Below are 19,744 nucleotides of genomic sequence, written 5' to 3' on the forward strand. Positions count from 1 at the left end.
ATATGCTAAAGCATTGTGGTAAATAAAATATGTTTCCAGTGGTTGGTATGACAAAATCAGAGCAAACTCAAGTTCTATTTCTTGGATGATCATCTTTAAGTAAGTTTGGACAATCAATAATTTATACAGGATATTGGAAAAAATTTAGAATGAGAGAATGTAGTCAACCAATCTCTTTAGAGATTGAAGTGAAGAACCTCCTGGTTTTAGACAATGATCCACTTTCTCCTTTTAAGTACATAATCCTTTCTCCCATTTCCCGCCCCTCGGCTTCCATTATTGCTTTTCTGATTGCTCTTTTAGTCTCCCCTATTTCCAGCTGGCCCTCTGAATGCAATCCGACTCTCTATGACAAATCTAACATATCTTGCATTCACCATTTGGTCACTAAAACAAAATAAAACTGTTTGAACACCACTCGGCCAAGCTCCTACAGGCTCTCCTGCTCGCTCCACAATCACGGTTGTTATATGCACCTTGAATCCTTCACTATTGCTTGGAGTTGAAACTTATGTTTTATGACATGATATTAAGAATGAGACAGCCAATATAATCATGCTCCAACTAAAAACACAGAGTTTGTTTATGAGCTGAAGTTCTTAATGAGGCCACAAGACAAAATGTCATTTCCATTGTAGATATAGTTAATTTTTTGGGATCTAAAGCAGGCGGTTTTCATTGATGTCATAACTTGTAAATCAGTATGACGAGTCGATTTCTGAGTGATAATTAACATCCCAACGGGGGACCTTAGTGATTTGCATCAGTGTGTCGCTTTTTCTTTTTGAAAATATCAGTGTCACTTTGAATTATTACAGAAGGCAATTGGCACTGCTTGACCCCAGTAATAGCCACCACAGAGATAGTTAATTGAGGAACCCCACATGATAAACAAGTTTCTCTCTCTTTTTTTTTTTCCCCCCTTCTTTTTTTCCTGGGTGGGGGAGGAGGGAATTGATGAATAAGTTATTATATGATAACCTACACAGTTTTTTAAACTGTAAGGAAAATGTTATTCTTTTAAAATTCCTAAGCCAGGGAAAAAAAGAATTTTGAAATTTAAAGAAAAGTAACCAAGAAATGCCACCTTTGGATTCATATTCAAGCTGCATATACATATAGTATATGTAATAACAAAAGCTTGAAATGGTTATTAATTTTTCTGATAAAATTAGCTCAAAGCTTAAATGTAAGAGTTGATTACTGAGTGTGGAAAGTAAATGTCTCTAATGATAAAATGTGAGTAACCAAGCTGTTTATGGACTCAAATGAAGAACGACCCTGCTTCCAGGAATGATTAGCCTTCTCCTTTAAGCGAAAAATCCTGCTCCTAATCTCCTCTCCTTGTTTCTCCACCATTACTCTTCTGATTGTCTTCTCTATCTCTTCTCTTTTGAGGCCATTCTCCAATTGCAGCCCCACTTTCCAAACATCACTTACATACCTTGCGTTCACTTTTTGGTCAGTGAAACAAGGCATACAAATCATAGGAATGCCTTCGCAAATACTCTCCAATGTCGAATTCCAACCATTGTGAGTCCAAAATGCTCCAACAGCAGGGTGAGCCAGCACCTCTTGTTGAGGTGCCCATTTCACTAAATGTCCCCTTCCATCTACCATTTCCATGAACCCACTTGGCAATGGCTCAAGGCAATCCGAGCCACGGGTTAATCCAGGTCGAACCACCCACAAAAAGGGCAGCTTGCAGTTGGCTAACCCCCAAGCAATCTCCAAAAATTCAGCCTCACTTACTGCTGCAATACTCCCAAAGCTCACATAGATCACTGACTTGGGTGCTTGTTTGTCTAGCCAAGCAATGCAGCTTTGATCTTGTGTCAACAAGCTACTCGGAGAAGCTGGAATGCATACGTGAAATGGGCCTATTGGGAAAATAGGGATTGAAAATTGCTGGCGAAGTGTGGCAAGCGCTGATTCTTCAAGATCTTCAAATGTGTTCCAAATGATTCCCGAGGAGACCTTTGCTCCATCAACCATGCCATTTACTATCTCATAAAGTGTTTCAGGATCCCGAGTGTTGATCACTGGAAGATCTTTAATCTTCAGAGGTGGAAGCTCCACCACTGGCTCTTGTCCTTTAGAATCTGAAACCAAACAACTCAAGCAAGAAAGTGTTACTTCATCAAAATGTTGGCTTAATTAATAGAAGAACCTTGACTTTGCAAAAACACAAACCTTGAATTGGGAAGTAGCCTCTTTCCTTTAGAAGTGGAAATGCGGCGAAAACTACAAAAGATGAAGCACCACCAGTCCTCAACACAATCCTCGGAAGCTTAAGACTGTCAGCAACAGCTTGGGTGAAAGGAAGCATGGCATCTGAGATCAAGCAAGCAATAGGCTCCTCCTCGACATCAGCTAACAACTTAGCCAAGCAATCGCGAAAGGGCACTAAGCATTTGGTGTTAAGCAGTGAAACAAAGGCAACGAGGTCATCTGTTGAGGCTTCGGATTCAGATAAGTTTTCCTGAATGAAATGGAAAGTGAGGTGTGGGTGGCTTGAAGGGTTTGGAGAGTTGAAGCTTGTGTGTATTATTGTAATGGTGAAGCCTTGGGAATGAAGAATGTTTGCTAGTTGTAGCATTGGACTTATGTGGCCTTGTAACGGTAAAGGGAATAGCACCAATCTGCGACCTTTTCTTTGATCCATTTGTGTGCTAGCGTGGTTCTCTGTTAGAGCTTCTTAAATGTAATATTTTGTTGGAGGACTTTCGATTGGCTTCACAAATCTTCACGAAAACCCCCTCGGTTGTTTGTAACTTTGTATGAGAGTTTTTGATGATTTCTCATAATATGGATGACATTCAAATAAAGTACAAGGAGGATCTATCCGAATAATATTAATAATAATAATAATAATAATAATAGGCTAATGTTAAGTTACATAATTTATAATACTCTCGTGTAAATAATAAACGAGCCCACGTCATTACTATAAGTAAGATGTATGTAACAGATTTATAATAAAATAATAAAAAATCTTATCTTGTCCTTGCAGCTATTTATTTTTAAATGACACGTATAATACAATAATTGAAGCGCCATTAATGACGAATGACTTTCAAAATGGGAGCTGAGAGCGACCTTTCACTTCATCGACAGACTGCACGTGTAGCATGTTATGTGTAGTCAATACAAGTTGCAGACTTTGCAGAATTTGCTTTTATCGATGGAGCCGTTTCTGTTTGTGTTTGGTCACTCGCTCTCGCATTTATTTTTTTCTTTTTTCTCAATCAACCCTTTTTCGTGCGTGTGTTAGCCAAATTGTTTCAAGTAAATTCTGTAATTGTGGAACAACTCACAAGATGATTCTGATAGTTACAGGTTCAAGTTTTCAGATGTGGCTCAAATTTCTAAGGGGTGGCCGGTGGGTGCCCAATTGCTCTTTGCTTCTTGGCCCCTCAACTTAGTTCGCAGTAATTGGGCTCCTTGGGCTGTAAGCGTGCGGTGGTCCAATCAATTGGGCAAATCATGGGCACTTTTTAGCTGAATTTAAATGGGCTGTCTCAGAAGCATAGATGGCCACTTCCTCGTAATTTATTGTTAATTGGAAAAAAGATATTCAGATTCCTAATTTTTATTTCCATAAATATAGCTGGCTCTTACTGTTCTATAGCTAGAACCTCACCTGTTTTCTACAATGTCCTAATCTTCAACAATAAATGAAATTCGTGAATAGAAAAAAGTTTTGGTATTTATTTTTGAATTATTAACCTATAATATTTGAACCCTCAAAAATATCAACCAATTTAACTAAAGAATTATTAATCGATTAAAGTAAATCTCAAGAATGATATATTTTTCTCATTTTCATCTAACACGTAACTTCGATTATGAAAGTGAAAATTTGCATGAAGCGGAAAAGGGTCAGGAGGTTTCTAATCATTTCCTTATAGAAGAGAGTGGAAATTTGTATGAAGCGGAAAAGTGTCAGGAGGTTTCTAATCATTTTCTTATAGAAGACATATGGGATCCGTTTCAAGACCTTCCATTCTCCAGCCTCTCACTCTCAGCTCCCCGGTCTGACCTTTCCACTGAAACGGCAGCGCTTGCCAACACTCGCATAGACTGGAGGGAGACCCCGGAAGCTCACATCTTCGAGGCCGATCTTCCAGGGCTGAGGAAAGATGAAGTGAAGGTGGAGATTGAAGAAGGTAACGTCTTGCGAATAAGTGGAGAGAGAAGGAAGGAAGTAGAAGGGAGGAGCGACACGTGGCACCGCGTTGAGAGGTCCAGCGGCCAGTTCCTGAGGAGGTTCAGGCTGCCAGAAAACGCAAGGATTGATCAGGTTAAAGCTAGCTAGCATGGAGTATGGGGTCTTGACTGTGACTGTGCCTAAAGTCATTGCGGACAGACCTGATGTTAGGGCCATTGAAATCTCTGGTTGATTAATTAATTACTCAATAAATTATTAATTAGCACGCTTATTTCTCTTTAATTAATGAATATATGTGTCACGTGTCTCTCTTTCTATATATATATATATATATATATAGACATATATATCATGCAATAAGAGAGTAAATTACATCTTTAGGGATGTTCATTTGATGATGCGATTTGTGTAATGGTGGTACGTAGATGAGTGCGTATGAATGTGAAGTGGTGGTGTGAAATTGTCCGTCCATTAATAATAAAAAGTTGAGAGTTTTCTCGATAGCACATTTGTATTGTGGCACGTAATTAAGTTTAGTGTGTACCCCCTCTTGAGGTAATCTTTACTCTTTGCTATTTATGTTTTATGTTATCACCCTCTTCTCGGTATAGTTAATAAGAAAATGACGAAGAAATGATTAGTCATAATTATAGTACCACACATGCGTTATATTTGTTATATAAAAGGGAATAATTACGTATGTTCAGGCTTCAGATCGTAAATAAAAAGTTTATTGGGTAATTCGTCAATAAAGTCGATGGCTGCATCAAATTAATACTCCTCGTAGTCCATGAATTATTCTCAGCCAAATCTTAAATATTCTCAATAATTATGATGTTATTGTGTTTTTTAAGCAATCGAATGGTATTTTTGTATGTCTCAATCAGAATTCCCAGAAAAAAAAAAAAAATCATTTTTTTGACATAAAAGTTGAGCAAATTCATGAAACAAACACTGATTGATGTTTGTTCCACATAATTGACGGACGGCAGGATATGGGCCTCAAATCAAGATGAATGCGGCCCAAAGCAAAAAGGGAAAGAATCTACAACCATCACTAATGAGGTCACATCTCTTCTTTGTAGAAATTTAAAGCCATAATGTTTGGCGAATTCATCGGCTTTGCCATTTGCTTTTCAACCCAACTTTTTAAAAATTCAAGAGGTTGACTAATTTCTTTATAAGAAAAAAGAGGCTCTCTATTGTTTGCAAGCATTAACTGATTAAGCCAATCAAGCAATCTCGCGCCTATATTTGAGTTAGAATCTCCGAGAATTGAACTAATCTGTACCCACTCTTACACCCCCATTTGACTAATTTACAAGTTAATTCATTAATATAATAATACATGCTCTTCTATTTTCATAAGTTAAAAAGGAGCACAAATAATTGAATGATCTCTTGTAAAAGTGCGAACATGTGCCGATATCATATAAATATTTTTTAAGTAAGGCAATTTTTTAAATTTTTTATTATTATTTTTCCTCAATCATGTTTTATCCTATCATCTATTATGATCATGAACTGTCAATCAAATCATTGCAATTCCATGCCCCCAAATATTTTAAAGAATATCTCCGTCAACAAATTACGAATAGTCCTTTTAATAATCATGTCGTCAAATTAGTTATTCTTAGTAAGGGAGTAACAATTTTTGTTTTATTTCAAAAATAATTATTACTTATATTGAGATATTTAAGAGAAAAAAAAAATAAACATATCATTCGTATTCAAATATTTGTATCTATTAGACTCCGCATTATTGAAAGAAAAAAAAAATGCTTTATACTTAGCAAATAGTCTAAAGAAATGTTGCCTCACACATAATTTGAAGTTTTAAATAGAACTGACAAAATTTGTCACAACTCATTTACTCGACAAAAATGCAACACGAATAAATGGATTTTAGTCATTAAATTTGACACGATTATTAAATGTGTCGGGGTTCGATTCGATGCATGAATTTTCTTGGTGTTATAGGATTCAAGTTCTTGACCTATTTATTCAATGGATGACACGATTATTACATGGTGTTTTCATTTTGTTAAGTTCTATATAGATTTAGAACTTCAATGGTATAAATATGTAACACTTTAGTAGACATGTATATTTTATAACATAATATAATATAGTATAATATAATGTTACATACCCATTATATATTATGTGCATACAATGGGTATGTAATATTTGATGTGAATCTTTAGTTAAATATGTAGATAGTTGGTGAATTATTGGAGAATTCATTTATTTTTTGTATCATGCTAGAATTTTCATATTTTGACATGATTGATAAGTATTTGAGTCGATATAAATTTGATACGACACAAAATTGACACTGTCATAAAAATGTCACTTGGTAACCCATTTTGCCAACTCTGGTTTTTGGTAACACAAAATTATGAGATGATTGCTATTTCTTTCTCTTGTCTTCAGTTTTAGCTGAAGTATAATTTTGTCTGAAATCATTAACAATTATGTGCGTGCCCGAATTCTCTAATCATAGTAATAATTAATCTAGTGATTAAGACTAAAAACTAACTGTTTCATTATTGTTTTGTCATTTAAACCCACAAACAACCCACCCTAATTCCATCTTTATCCCCAGTCTCAGATGAAGCCTATGTGTTAATTAATAATAACTAACATATTAAATAAATAAGACAGAAGAGAAAAACAAACGACAGAGCAAAGCAAAATCGCTTTAGCATTCAACCTTGTATGACAATTGTCTTGGATCTTCAAAAAATATGCTGCGTCATATCTCTCTGTCTCTCTCGTTCTTTTATGAACTTTGCTCTGTTCGTTTAGAACAGATAATTTAGAAAATAGAAGAATTAACATTTTTTTTTTCGAAAAGAAAAAGTTTAAAAACTGATTGAGGAATCTTATTAAAGAAGAGAGAAGACCGTGTAGAGAGAGAGAGAGAGAGAGCATTGGATACCTTCATCTGCCTTTCGGTCAAAGCATATTGGTGCAATTTAAGCATTGTTTTTACCAATCTAAGTACGGTGTAGTGACTAGTGAGGAAATTTGGACTGAACCGTATTGAACTCATCCAGAAAAAGGGATCTTGATCCATCCTTGATCTAAAAATACTTGCTATTTAAAAATGTGTGATTAGTGCTCACTTCCTTTTTTTTTTTTTTGAATACTGTTTATACAGGACTGTAGGTATTACAATTAATATTTACACACAGATTCTACAATTGGGACCTTCATCGTGGCATGTACTCCTCTGAAGCGCTGCCCAAATTCTTCAAACCCTCTCAAATATTCGAGGACTGTCCACTCTACTCACATTTCGTGAGGAATAGACTGGCTCCACTCAATTATGTGATAATTGAGGAAGGATTGTAAATAAGCCCCATAAATACTTTTATGGAGGCTCGAACCCTTGCATTCATTATTCTAAGTGCAAGGACTCTCCCACTGGACCAAAGGCCCATTGGTATTGGTGCTCACTTCCTTAACTTACAAGAGAATGGACTCAAAGTTTGTGGATAACGTGGCATAAAATGGTTAATTTGGTTTTTTTTTTTTATAAAATGATAATTTTTAAATATTGTCTAGATTATTGTACACTTCAATTTAGTTTTATTTTTATTAAAAAAAGACATGTTAATAGAAATTATCTTTTAAAAAAAAACTAAAATTATAATATTAAAAATTTATTATTTCTCCAATAAGGAATTCAAAATTATCCCAAATTTGAACCAATTTACATCAAAACTTATCAAAGAAAGTAATAATGGGCACCTGCCTACGAAAACATCAATATTCAAAGGTAATGTTCTAAATATCAAATCAACCACTAATTAGGTAGCCCTTCAATAAAAGATGTGAACCAAAATTTGTGTGAGTTTAAATGTAGATTTGTAAAAAAAATTCAAGTTTAAGGTTCTAATTGAAATGAATTGTAGTATGAGTAATCGTGTCTCATGTAAAAAAAGAAAAAAAGTCATAATTGAAGTGTTGTAGATTTTAAGCTACAATTGTTGAAAAAAAGTATAATTATAAAATTAAAGTTAATATTATGTAATAAATATAATTTTGAAAAAACTAGTAAAGATATAATAAAATTTTTATTGTATTTGTGTAAAATTAAATCAACTCATTTCTTAAGTTACAGCAGATAATATTTACCAAATATTTTAATATTATATCTTTTAAACTATCAACTGTCTCATGTCAATTCCAAACAGACCATAAGTCAACTACGAATATTGATTGCAGTGGAAACATTCAGAAGACGACACTTGATTAAAGACTAATTTTGATCTTAATTAAGATAGATATAGATTGTGGATATTGTAGGTGTGAAGCCTTTGAGAGAAAATTAAAAAAAAAATAAAGAAAAGAAAAAGAAAAGAAAATCTCGTAAACCCATGTAGAGCAATTTGACCAAGTCAAAATTGAAGAGTGCGCATAACAAAAACCAAAAAACCACAATTCTCAAAAAAAAAGGGAGAAAGAGAGATGTGTCTCATTCTCATATGTAGTATTTGAAACTTTCGCCGAAATAGAAAAAAATTTGTAATTGTAAACGAGGTAGTGGTACGTACAACTCAAGAAAAAGACCAGACCCATTCCAAATTTTGGGGCCCATTAAATTAACGAAGCAATCAAGGTACCTTCCATTATCGCCATCACGGAGTCACTGTCTCCATACAAAAATCAAAAAGCCATCCCCATTCCCCTCTCCTTCACGCTGAAGCAATTTCGATTCCTCTTTTTTACTTTTAATTATTTATTTTACAAATCATTGTGATTTTTTTTAAAAAAATTTAAACTTTAAGCAAACTAACTAATTACGAGTCTTAAGAAAATAAATTTGTCTGCAAACTTATTTAAAATCTTAAAAATTCATGGCCGCACCCTCAAAATGTTTTTTTCTTATTCCCGATTATGTTTAATGATATAGATCGCGTCTATTAACACACCACTTTTTCATCAACTCTGCGAGAATTTTTGTGAAAAAGACCACTATGCCTTAGAGCATCTCCAAAAGACTCTATAAATATTACTCTTCAAATATCTATTAGCTTATCTATGTGGCAAATAGAAGGATAAAAAAATATGATATTCTCTAAAAAAACTCTTCAAATAGAAATAACTTAATATTATTTTAATCAAATAATTATTTTTTTAAAGAAAAAGTCAATAGCAATTAAAACACTTCTCTCTTTTTCTCCAATGAAAAGTAATAAAGTATAAATTGAAAAGAGACAAGCATTTCTTATTTGAAAAATCTTAATTGGAGTGTCTTTTGGATCCTTAAATATTGAGGTGGCTCTTCAAATAATTAATAAAATTTTATTTGAAGAGTCTTTTGGTGGTGATGCTCTTATAAAGTGTATTGATGCGTAAATGAAACATCAATATTTACTTCGACTTCCACTAAGAATACTGTGGTCAGATGATAATTTTCTAAGAAACAAAAGGAGTTTGACAGTTAAAATGACCATTTTTCCATTGTTAGGTAAGCATACTCTAGCTAAAATTAACAGAAAAAGTAATTAAAGTGATGTACAGGTGCTGAAGCTCTTGAAATTTTACTCGCATCTAATGAAAATTTTATATTTGACCTCCTCCTTTTACAAAATTTTATTATAACCCATTATCGTTTATGATTTTTCCACTATGGCCTTCGTAAATGCTAATGGCTCCTCTTGTTCTTTTTTTTTTTTTTTTTTAATGATATAAATTAACATGAGCTTATGTATTCACCTCCTCCTTGAGGTGAAAGGGTAATAAATTTTTAAAGAGTTATAGTTTTCACTAAAAGAGAATTTGTGTTTTTGAATTTTGATGAATAGGGGGAGACTGTATTTCAAAAACTGACTGGCCCCCGACAAACTGTTGGTATCTGGCATGCTAGCGACGCGACCATAGAGTTGGCTCTTCCCATTACGAATTAATTATAAAATAACGAGTAATATACGACAAGTAATGTTCCAATTTTGAATTTTGAAACCTAGACGCACAACACAAGACAAGAGTATGCACAATCTATAGAAACCCCTTTTGCTTTTTTTCTTTCTACTTTTCTTTTTGAAGAAAGAAGAAGAAAGAAATATTTTACCGCCTTCAAATATACCAAATCCTTCACTTGTCACACAGGTTCAAGTCGATTCGAATTTGAATTTGAGTTTTGCGCACAAATGGTGAGCTTAAGAAGAACAAAAGCGGATAAGTTCCCGAGTAGTACTGAAAAGATGTGGGGAAAAGGCACGGTATTGTGCATAGAACAGAGTAGACACATTATCATCCAAAACGGAAAAAGGGGAAATACAGCCAGCTTTGAGCCAAAACACGATAAAGCCATCCTTATTATATTAATATTATTATTATATCTGGCCAAAGGGATACATTACTATGCTACAAAGAACAGAGGATTGTGTGGATTCTTCTTCTTCATCAACCTGAAATTCCCCATTTATTACAGCCAAAATAAAATCAAATAAAACTTCCCATCCCTTCGTACTATACTCTTTAACCCATTTAATATGGTGGTCCGGAATTATCCTAAATCTACTAGTGCACAAACCCTGCAAACTTCCAAAAGATAAAGAAACAAAAAACCAAAAAAAAATTACCTTATTCCTCTCATAACTACACTAAACATTCTTCAATTCTTACTTTTAATTAATAAAACAAAACTAACCCATATCTCTAGCCTTTATACTTGACTTCCTGCTTTGCAAAACAACACCACCACCACTGTTCAATAAGTCCACTCTTTCGGAAGATGTATCTCGTGATTTCGTGCAGCTTCTTGTCTTAAGCCTCTTTTTTGCAAAGTAATTAGTGCATTTCTTCTCGCTATAATAGCATCTGCAACTATTTAACCAAAAATGAAAAAACCAAATGTTATTAATCAGAAAATTTTAATATAAAAAGGGACTGTAAATAAAGAGACAAGCAGAGCAGAGGGTTGTTTGTCTGGGTTTGGCTCTCACCATAATTCGGGCCGAAACTGCAATTGAAGCGTTGCTGAGCATGAAAATTCATTGCTGGGGTTGTGGTTGTGGGTACGAAACCATTTGGACTACCTAGAGACGAGACAGCAGAGTGGTAATAAGAATCAAAATGTTAAAACAAACAAATCCCAAAAACAGCCAAATCTAGTAAAGATTTCACTCTAATAACCTGATTTTTTCCGAGAATCGTGTGGATTATTAATATTGCCGTATCTGCGAGGCAAAAAGACGCCGGTGCCAGCACATCCCCTTCTAACGCAACCAGATCCAGCAACAAACACAGGACGCTGCTGCTGTGGCTTTTGCTGATGCTGCTGCGCTTGCAATGGAGGCCATGCAGACTGAGGCTGCTGCTGCCCACATCTTCCATTTACATACCCAAAATTTCTAGCTTTAGGTTGGATCTGTTGTAGCCTCTGACTCTGAGCCTTCAACATTTGTTCTTGCTTCACATAGTGCTGATACTAAAACAAACATGAATCTTAGTTGGCTAACGAAAAGGCAAGAAAAACGAAAGAAACCCAGCCGTTAATTTTACAAACTAGCTTCAATTATACATATTACTCACCTGGACCTGAGTCGTGTTTGCAGCAAGGTCAAAGTTAACATTTTCGATAGAGTAAAACCCAAAATATGGATTTTTGATTACATGCACAGGGTTTGAGCTTTTGGGAGGAGCGAGTAAGCCTGTTGCACGGCCGCTAACGTTGGTGGTATAAGTGGGTGCTGCTTCACTGCCGTTACTCATCTTCAACCTCGCGATTTGGCCAGCAGCAGCTGATATGAGGTCCCAAGTGTCATTTTGGCCACCGAACGGCGTCGTTGGAGGAGATGACACCAGCGAGGAGGAGCTGTTTGGGCTGCCGTTGCTTGACACGGACATGCTCCCAAGCCCATTCAGTGTCGATTCCGGTGACCCCCAGCTTTTCTGATACCAAGACAACGCCCCAACCCCCCAAACAAAACGTTAAAAACTGAAAGCCATAAACACTCTTAAACAAGGAATATAATTATTTTTGCAAAGTCCCTTTGTTAACTTGTACCTCGAGTTTCCGAGTCAGGCGCTGAGTTAACCCGGCAAGGAAGTCCTCTTCGTCGCTGACGGTGGTTTCCGTCTCCGTGGAACCCACCACTGAGTCAACCGGAGAGCTGAGAGCTGAGTCGAGCGAGTCAAAGTCAAAAGGGAACTCAGTAGGAAATACGAGACTTGGGTTCGGGTCCAAGCTCAAGTTCAAGTTCATACTCTTGAGAGCGTGCTTCTTCTCGACGGCAACGGGAGTGTAAGCGTTTTCTTTGTCCACCAATACGAAGTCGTCGGAAAGAGACTGAGGGGGCAACAACCAGGAAACGGCGTCGTTCAAGGACTCAGCCATTTTCATTCATACAAAGAAACAAACGAAGAGAGGGAGAGAGAGAGAGAGAGAGAGAGAGAGAGGGTAAAAAGCAGATAAGAGAGTGGATTTGGTCTGCTACGGCCTGCTTGTTGTTGCAAGATTTAATAGAAACAAGCGCGAGAGAGTGTGTGGGACCCACGAAGAGACAGTAAAGAATGTTGACCATAATCTGCTGCTGCTTTTATTAAGGTTTCAGGGTTGCTTTGAGACAGTGTTCAAAATTTATGCAAAGTAAAATTATCATTTTATTAATAAAATTATTCTTACATATTATTTCAGTATTATATTTTGTCAAAAAATATATTTTATTATCAATATTTAGTTATTATGGATTTATTAAAAAAGTTAATATTTAATAAAAATTGAGTTAAAAATCAATTTTACCCCCAAAAATTTAAAAGATAATTTTATCCTTTATAATTTAAACATTAGTTAATAACAACGATTTTAGAGTTTAATTTCTTAATTATTTAATATTTAATTATTTCCCTAAAATACAGTATTTAGGCTTCAATCTGAAATATCTTTAGTGTCCTTATAGATGAAAATACATTTGATGTCCTTATGACATCAGTAAATTTTTAACGTTCTTAAGGAAATAATAGTGAATTGATAACGGCACAAATATTTAATAATAAAATGCACTTTTTGATAAAGTATAATACTAACATTATATGTCAAAATAATTTTAGTAGTAAAAAGTGATAATATCCTTATGCAAATTATAAAATTACAAATAAATAAATAAATAATTGAATGATATATATGTATATTTTGTGAAAATGACTTTTGTGTTGTGCTTTAACCCACCCGCATGTCTAAAGATGGCTAAATACAAACATAATCATGTGATTTAAAATGGGACATGGAATATAATAACAGTACTTTGGGGGTTAAGAGTTTGAAAGTAAATTGAGATTTTAGGGTTGTTAACCCGTCTTTGGTGGAATGGGAGAGCGCTTACTCACACAATGTGGAAGAGTATGTGTTAAAGCCTCAGAGGATCTATAAAAATATTATAGTAGTTAGTTTCAGTTGTCTCTTATTTATAAACCATCATTTATATGTCGATTGTATTAGAAATATGTCCCAAAATTCTAGAAAAAAGAAAAAGAATTTAGATTTTAGGGTTAAGTAAGAACTTGTGTGATGAAATCAATTCAAACCTTCTTATGATCTTTGATTTTTTTTTCAATGGTTGTTGTCATTGGTAGTAGATGAATATTACTCGTCATTTCAAATTATAATAAATAAATACAAATATAACTCTGTATTAACACATTTTTGGAATAATAAATTTAGTCATTGAAGACTAATGATTTGTCTTTGTTTAATTATTTTACTTAAAATATTAACTATAATTCATTTAATTAGTTAGAAGTATACAAATTTGAAATTTATGTACAAGTACGTGCATTCAAAATTCCAACCAAAATGCATTTAAACAATGTAAGAATTGTTGTTGAAACGTTTTGATGATTAGGCGTAGATGGAACCCATATTTTTATTTCTCATAAAACTAGAACGCTTAAGCATTTAACAAGTATGCATATATCACAACCTTCTCTCTCTCTCTCTCTATACATTTTATAAATCTCACCATTCCTAGTCATCTGCTTTATTGACACCACTTTGTGTCACCAATTAAATAAAGCATGGACATAATCATTTGCCCATCTATCACCCTTTCCCTCTTTGTGTCAAGACCCAGCAATAATTTATAATTATATTTTTAATGAGTGTTTTAATTACATGTATTGCTTTTGTTGTTAAAACATCTAATCTTTGTTGAATTTACTTTTTTTTTTTCCCATTTTTGTTAAGTGTTACATTTACAATTTGACATGGCATAATTTGATCCTTTTTTTTCTTAATAAACATAAATTTCTTTCACTTCAAGTATACAGACTATAAAAACAAGTTTACAATAAATTTCTTTCATGTGCTATAATTATGACATCTTTGTTAATCTAAAAATTAAATAGTACTAACATTGACTAAATAAATTTAGGGGAAAAAAAGGATGGGGGTATCACGGGGAACCCGTGAGTCCGTAGGGGATCAAAGCATTTGCTATTGCTACGTGGCAAATTGGCAATAATGGAATCTGAATCTGTTGAGTGACGTGGCGTCATTGCAGATTCGGCAGTTTAATTGTCACTGTCCTCACTGTAATTTCGCCTCCTTTAACGGCAGTCTTCATGTGCCGGTAACTAACGCCTCTTGATAAAAGTGTAAGCACAGGTCTTCCCTCGTTATAACGCCTGTTATCCCGGACTCCAAACTTTCGTACGTTGGATTTAATAAATTTTCCCGCTAAAACTGGTGGACTGTGAAAAGAATATAGAAAATTGGAAAAAAAAATTAAATTGAAATTTAATTAGGAATGTGCGCAGTGGGGCCTTTAGTAAGTTCCCTTCTGAAAATGACAGCACATTAGTCATCAGGAAGGCGGGAACATATTTTTCATTTCATTTCATTTCTTTTTTTGGAAAAATAGTGACAATAAATTGATTTGATGTTTGATTGGATGGGATGAGTGATGATTTAAAAAAAAAAAAATCTTTTTTAATTATTTAAACAATTTCCAAGCAATATATCAGCATCACATGTTTGCCGCCCACTCTGTACAAACTAACTTCCATACGTCAACTGTGTGAGTATGTGTGCGCACAAGCATCTCGTCTGGGTAGGGTAAATGTAAAATCTCTTTATCCTCGTAATTTTGGGACCAATTATTTTTATTTTTATGAGAAAATTATAAGAGGCACATAATTTTTTTTTTGTTTTAGCTTAATTATCCTTAATCTAAATAATATGTATTACATTAATCTTATATGATTAGGAATATATAATTATTACAACATCATCTTAAAATCTAAACATTTACATTCTCTTTAATATTTTTCTCTCAGTTTAATTTTTATAAATAATGATTTGGTAACAACTATGAAAAATAAATTATTATTTCAAGCAACTTTAAAAATATTTTATTCCATATAAAACCTTTAATGTAACACAACATTTATTTTTTACAATATACAAATAATTATTATTATGTGGACGTAAGTTAAGTTTTTTAAGATAGGATTCAAAAAAATATAATTTATCAATATAGGGTTTATTCTTATTTATGATTAATCCAAATTAGGGCCAAATTTTTTTGTAAGTATAGAGTACCACTATAGGGAGGTTTTAGTGTCTATCAATTATCTACCAAAAGATTGAAATATCCTTAAAAATAACCAAAACTATAATATTTGTGTGCTTATGTTTTATCATTTTGTGAAGATAATTTTATCTTTCTGGTGGATGATTGATACACATCGTAAATAATGGGTACAAAATAGAACAAATTCAAATTTTTGAAACTTTTTTTTTTCATAATAGAGTAATCTTCTAGTAGATGGTTGATAATTTCCATAACACACATATAATAGAGAGAAAATGATATTTGAACGCATAACTTGCATAATTTACAGTTAACACTTTTATTTTTCATTGTTTTCAAATTTAACATTCAAATTATGTTTTTTAAATAAATATTAGGCCTATTTGATATTGCGGTTGAAATACTATAAGCAGCTTATTTAATAGGTTTTGATAAAAAAAATGTTGTTTGATAAATTTTTTAAGAGTTGTTTGTTTCATAATTTCTCCATTTTAATAGCATCTTTTAAAAGTATATAAGAGATTACTTTTTATAAGCAATTTATCAAATAAACTATCACATCTTTTAAAGTTTTTATTAGAAGTGGCAAAATGAGTTACAACATGATTTGTCAGTATTTGTGTTGGTAGATATATAACATGATTGATAAGTGTGTTGACATGACACGATAAAGAATTACGTCGTATTCGTAGTGAACCACCTCGACATGATTACACGTTTATGACACAAATATCAATTAATATGTGGTAATATATATATATAGATATATAAGTCTTGTTAAATTTTGGTTACTGTAACTTACATCACATACAAAAATTATGCGAGCCCTACTGTATGTTGCTACTTTTTGCATGTTTTTGTGTAGGATGTAAGTTACAACAGCCGTAACTTAGCAATTGCCTATACATATATTGAAAAAAAAATTAACTATTCATATCATATGCATATTGTGTTATACATTTATTCATGTCATATTTGTGTCGCATTAGTTTATTAATTTGTGACATATTTTTAGAGATAATATTGATAATACTTGTTTTTAAACTCACAGCAGCAATTGTAAGAGCACAATTTACTAAACACCGAACTGTTTTTTAATCAACAATTTATTTTTATCAGCATAACAAAAATAACTTATTTGATCAACCACCATCATCCTAAATTGACCCATTGTATATATGAATGAAAATAAATGCACTACATTATGTTAATCTTAATAAAATAAATATTCTTATTTTAATTTAAACAGACGAAATTTATCTACAAAATATTACTTGTCTCCTCAATTTCTCGAGGAAAAAATTGATTTACACGAGAAAATTGTCATAACTTTGACTTAGCAAAGCAAACTAGCGGCAATGTCGTCCAAGCGAACTCACATTCCGGAGTCAACATCAGTTTCCGAAAAGAGGGATCGAAACCAATCATACCAAATATATGTTCACTTAAAAGGTTCGAGTGTTTGTTTTTCTCCCTCCTTTTAATCAATCAAATATGTGTTCACTTAAAAAAAAAAAAAAAAAAAAACCCAAATATATAAAATTAAAATAAAACAAATATCTTCATTATGATTTTTGTAGAGAATCCATGATTGTGAAGTGTAAACAGACCTTTGCTTTTGCTTCCCGCAAAATATTTTGAATCTCCCGCCGAAAGTCCCACTCAATCAACCGTCACTTTCAAATAACTACTCAGCGTGAAAAGACAGAAATATTTATTGTTTTTTTTTTTTGTGGGGATTTTAGTTTTGTTTCTGCTTGTTGATTTTTTACTGTACTTCTCTTCATTCGAAATTTGAACTCAACGGTAATTTTTCTCTTTTTGGTCATTAGAAGCCAAAGTCCCCGTGCGTTGCCATGCTTTGTTTTCTTGTTGCCGCTGACCTTTTTTATTTATTTTTTTACGGAACAATGCTGACTTTTTATATAAAACAAGAAAAGAGCCAGGTAAGATTTGCTGTAAATCTCGTGGGCGATTATATGTTTCAAATTTTGAACAATTTAAAGGTTAGTTTGTTATGGAGGTAATCAACACAATACAGGGAGATAATGACGTATAGAAATGTTTCAATGAGATTCATGTACTCGATAACGACTACCTAACATAAAACTATAGTGACTTTGACGGAATACATGGCCGATTTAATGGGTTCAATCAAATAGCGATAATGAGTCTAAAAGACTGAATCAAACTTAAAAGGGACGGATACGCGTAGACTTAATCATAAATGTACAAATCACTTCTATTAGGGAGCCTTTAAGTTACAATAATTGTACCATACATCTCTCATGTGAACCACACAAAATTATAGGACCCACAATTTGTGTGGTTCACATGAGAGATGTATGTTACAATTATTGTAACTTAGCATTTGCCCTTCTATTATACTTCGACTCAAAAATATGTGTATCAATATTCTTACTATGCTATCTAAATAAAATGAGAGAATACTTCATCACATAACCTTCGTATGTATGGCGGTCAGTGGTGAAACTGCTGAAATTAGGGACTAAGGTTGAAAGCCTCGAGCTCTACTGCCTTACTAATTGATTTACCGCATAAGCAAACAAGCCTAAAGAATAAAAATTTATGCCATTGCATTTAAAAATGTTATTTTGAATTAATTTTGATAAAATTTTAGGTTTATATTGTAAAAATACATATGTATTTAGATTCTCAAATTACCACCACATATTTTACTATTTAATATACTTATAGATTGTAACAATTTAAGGGAAAAAAAGCCTAAAAATTGTTCCATTGAATTTAGCCGTTGATGTGACAGGCTTATCTAAAATTCGACACTAGATCTCGAACTCCATTTAGTTTTTGGACATGCACATTTCACACGCACAATGAATCTAAATCAAAGTGTTTTTTTTTTTTTGATTACATGAGACTATTGCTCAAATAACAACTCATATACATGAGACTATAACTGATATTTACAAATTAGACTATTACTGAGATCGACTTACATCAATGCTAATGGAGCTCTGCCCAGATTTTAACCCTCACTAATATTTGAGGGATGTCTACTCCTCACTCTTAGGTAAATAAATACCCCCACATTGCACTTGTGGGGGTTCGAACTGCTGCCCTCCAACTTGGAGGGCAGCAACCCTGACCACTTGGCCAAAGGCCTCAGAGTGTTTCTTTTAGAACGGCAGTTCTTGGCGCATTATTATTCCTTATAAGGATTGAGAATGTTCATCAATCTGGCTTAATGAACTCGGACTTCAATTTCTCATCTGAAGAATATCATATAAGACAGAGATGCATGTTTCAAGCGGACGACATGTTCAAGTCTTAAGCTTCTGTCTGGAACGCAAGCAGCAAGCTTATGTGCTTCCAACTTCCAAGTCGTAAACTGATTTGTTTATGTCCATGTAGGACTAGATTTAGGCCTCGTTTGAGATTTGCTTTTGGGAGGGTTAAAAGTGATTTTAAAAATCTAAAAGCTAATTTTGGTGTTTGGTAAAAAAAAAATCAAAATCATTTTTGCCAGAATCAGCTCTTCCTACAGCTGATTTTGAAAAGAAGTGAATAAGTAACTTTTAGATTCTGATTTTGAGAATCAATTTTATCCTTTAATATAATTTCATAAATATCCTTACAATTATTACTTAAACCCGAAATTATCCTTATTTAAATTGGAAATAAAATCAATATTTTAATATTTTTTATTATAATTAACGCACACCTTTCATTTACCCTATTTCTTCATATTTTGTGTTCTATCAAAACTTCTCTAGTGCAACAAAGCAAGATCCAGTACGTGTTCCTAGTTATGTTTGTTCCAATTTTCAACAAAGTCCGACCCAACCCTTACATTTTTTTATGTTTATTCTTGGAATACCTAGTTATACTTTATTTGATGTTATTTAATGAAAATTGTAGTTGATTTTTTAAATATCAATTGTTTTAAGATTTAAAAAAATCACTATAGCATAAATTTTATTTTTAGTTAAAATTATTATAATACACAATTAAAGATAATAGCAATTATTTTAAAATTAGTTAA

At 33.1% G+C, this 19,744-nt stretch overlaps 2 protein-coding genes and 1 pseudogene across 2 annotated transcripts; 1 reads left to right on the forward strand and 2 right to left on the reverse strand.

The window, feature by feature from the left end:
• Positions 1-1,087: 1,087 nt before the first annotated feature.
• Positions 1,088-2,838, reverse strand: LOC112098878 (UDP-glycosyltransferase 76F1-like). The gene is made up of 2 exons (XM_024185466.1): positions 2,194-2,838; positions 1,088-2,102 (listed from the first exon to the last, which is right to left on the reverse strand). The coding sequence occupies exons 1-2, from the start codon at positions 2,663-2,665 to the stop codon at positions 1,201-1,203; spliced, it is 1,374 nt and encodes a 457-aa protein (XP_024041234.1). The 5' UTR covers positions 2,666-2,838; the 3' UTR covers positions 1,088-1,200.
• A 967-nt stretch (positions 2,839-3,805) lies between these two features.
• On the forward strand, positions 3,806-4,403 carry LOC18044894 (annotated as a pseudogene).
• A 6,036-nt stretch (positions 4,404-10,439) lies between these two features.
• Positions 10,440-12,613, reverse strand: LOC18044895. The gene is made up of 5 exons (XM_006435514.2): positions 12,198-12,613; positions 11,723-12,082; positions 11,324-11,618; positions 11,134-11,226; positions 10,440-11,014 (listed from the first exon to the last, which is right to left on the reverse strand). The coding sequence occupies exons 1-5, from the start codon at positions 12,531-12,533 to the stop codon at positions 10,899-10,901; spliced, it is 1,200 nt and encodes a 399-aa protein (XP_006435577.1). The 5' UTR covers positions 12,534-12,613; the 3' UTR covers positions 10,440-10,898.
• Between the last annotated feature and the right edge of the window lie 7,131 nt (positions 12,614-19,744).

Source organism: Citrus clementina, unplaced genomic scaffold, assembly GCF_000493195.1.
Source record: "Citrus clementina cultivar Clemenules unplaced genomic scaffold, Citrus_clementina_v1.0 scaffold_4, whole genome shotgun sequence".
Classification (NCBI taxonomy): domain Eukaryota; kingdom Viridiplantae; phylum Streptophyta; class Magnoliopsida; order Sapindales; family Rutaceae; genus Citrus; species Citrus x clementina.

Bases quoted from the DNA above. Each gene is read 5' to 3' on its own strand.
- LOC112098878 (XM_024185466.1), bottom strand. From the start codon at position 2,665: ATGGATCAAAGAAAAGGTCGCAGATTGGTGCTATTCCCTTTACCGTTA. The intron at 2,103-2,193 runs GTTTGTGTTTTT...GTTTGGTTTCAG, and splicing joins AGGCTACTTCCCAATTCAAG to ATTCTAAAGGACAAGAGCCA.
- LOC18044895 (XM_006435514.2), bottom strand. From the start codon at position 12,533: ATGAAAATGGCTGAGTCCTTGAACGACGCCGTTTCCTGGTTGTTGCCC. The intron at 11,227-11,323 runs GTTATTAGAGTG...TCTCGTCTCTAG, and splicing joins CGATTCTCGGAAAAAATCAG to GTAGTCCAAATGGTTTCGTA. The intron at 11,015-11,133 runs GTGAGAGCCAAA...TTGGTTAAATAG, and splicing joins CAGTTTCGGCCCGAATTATG to TTGCAGATGCTATTATAGCG.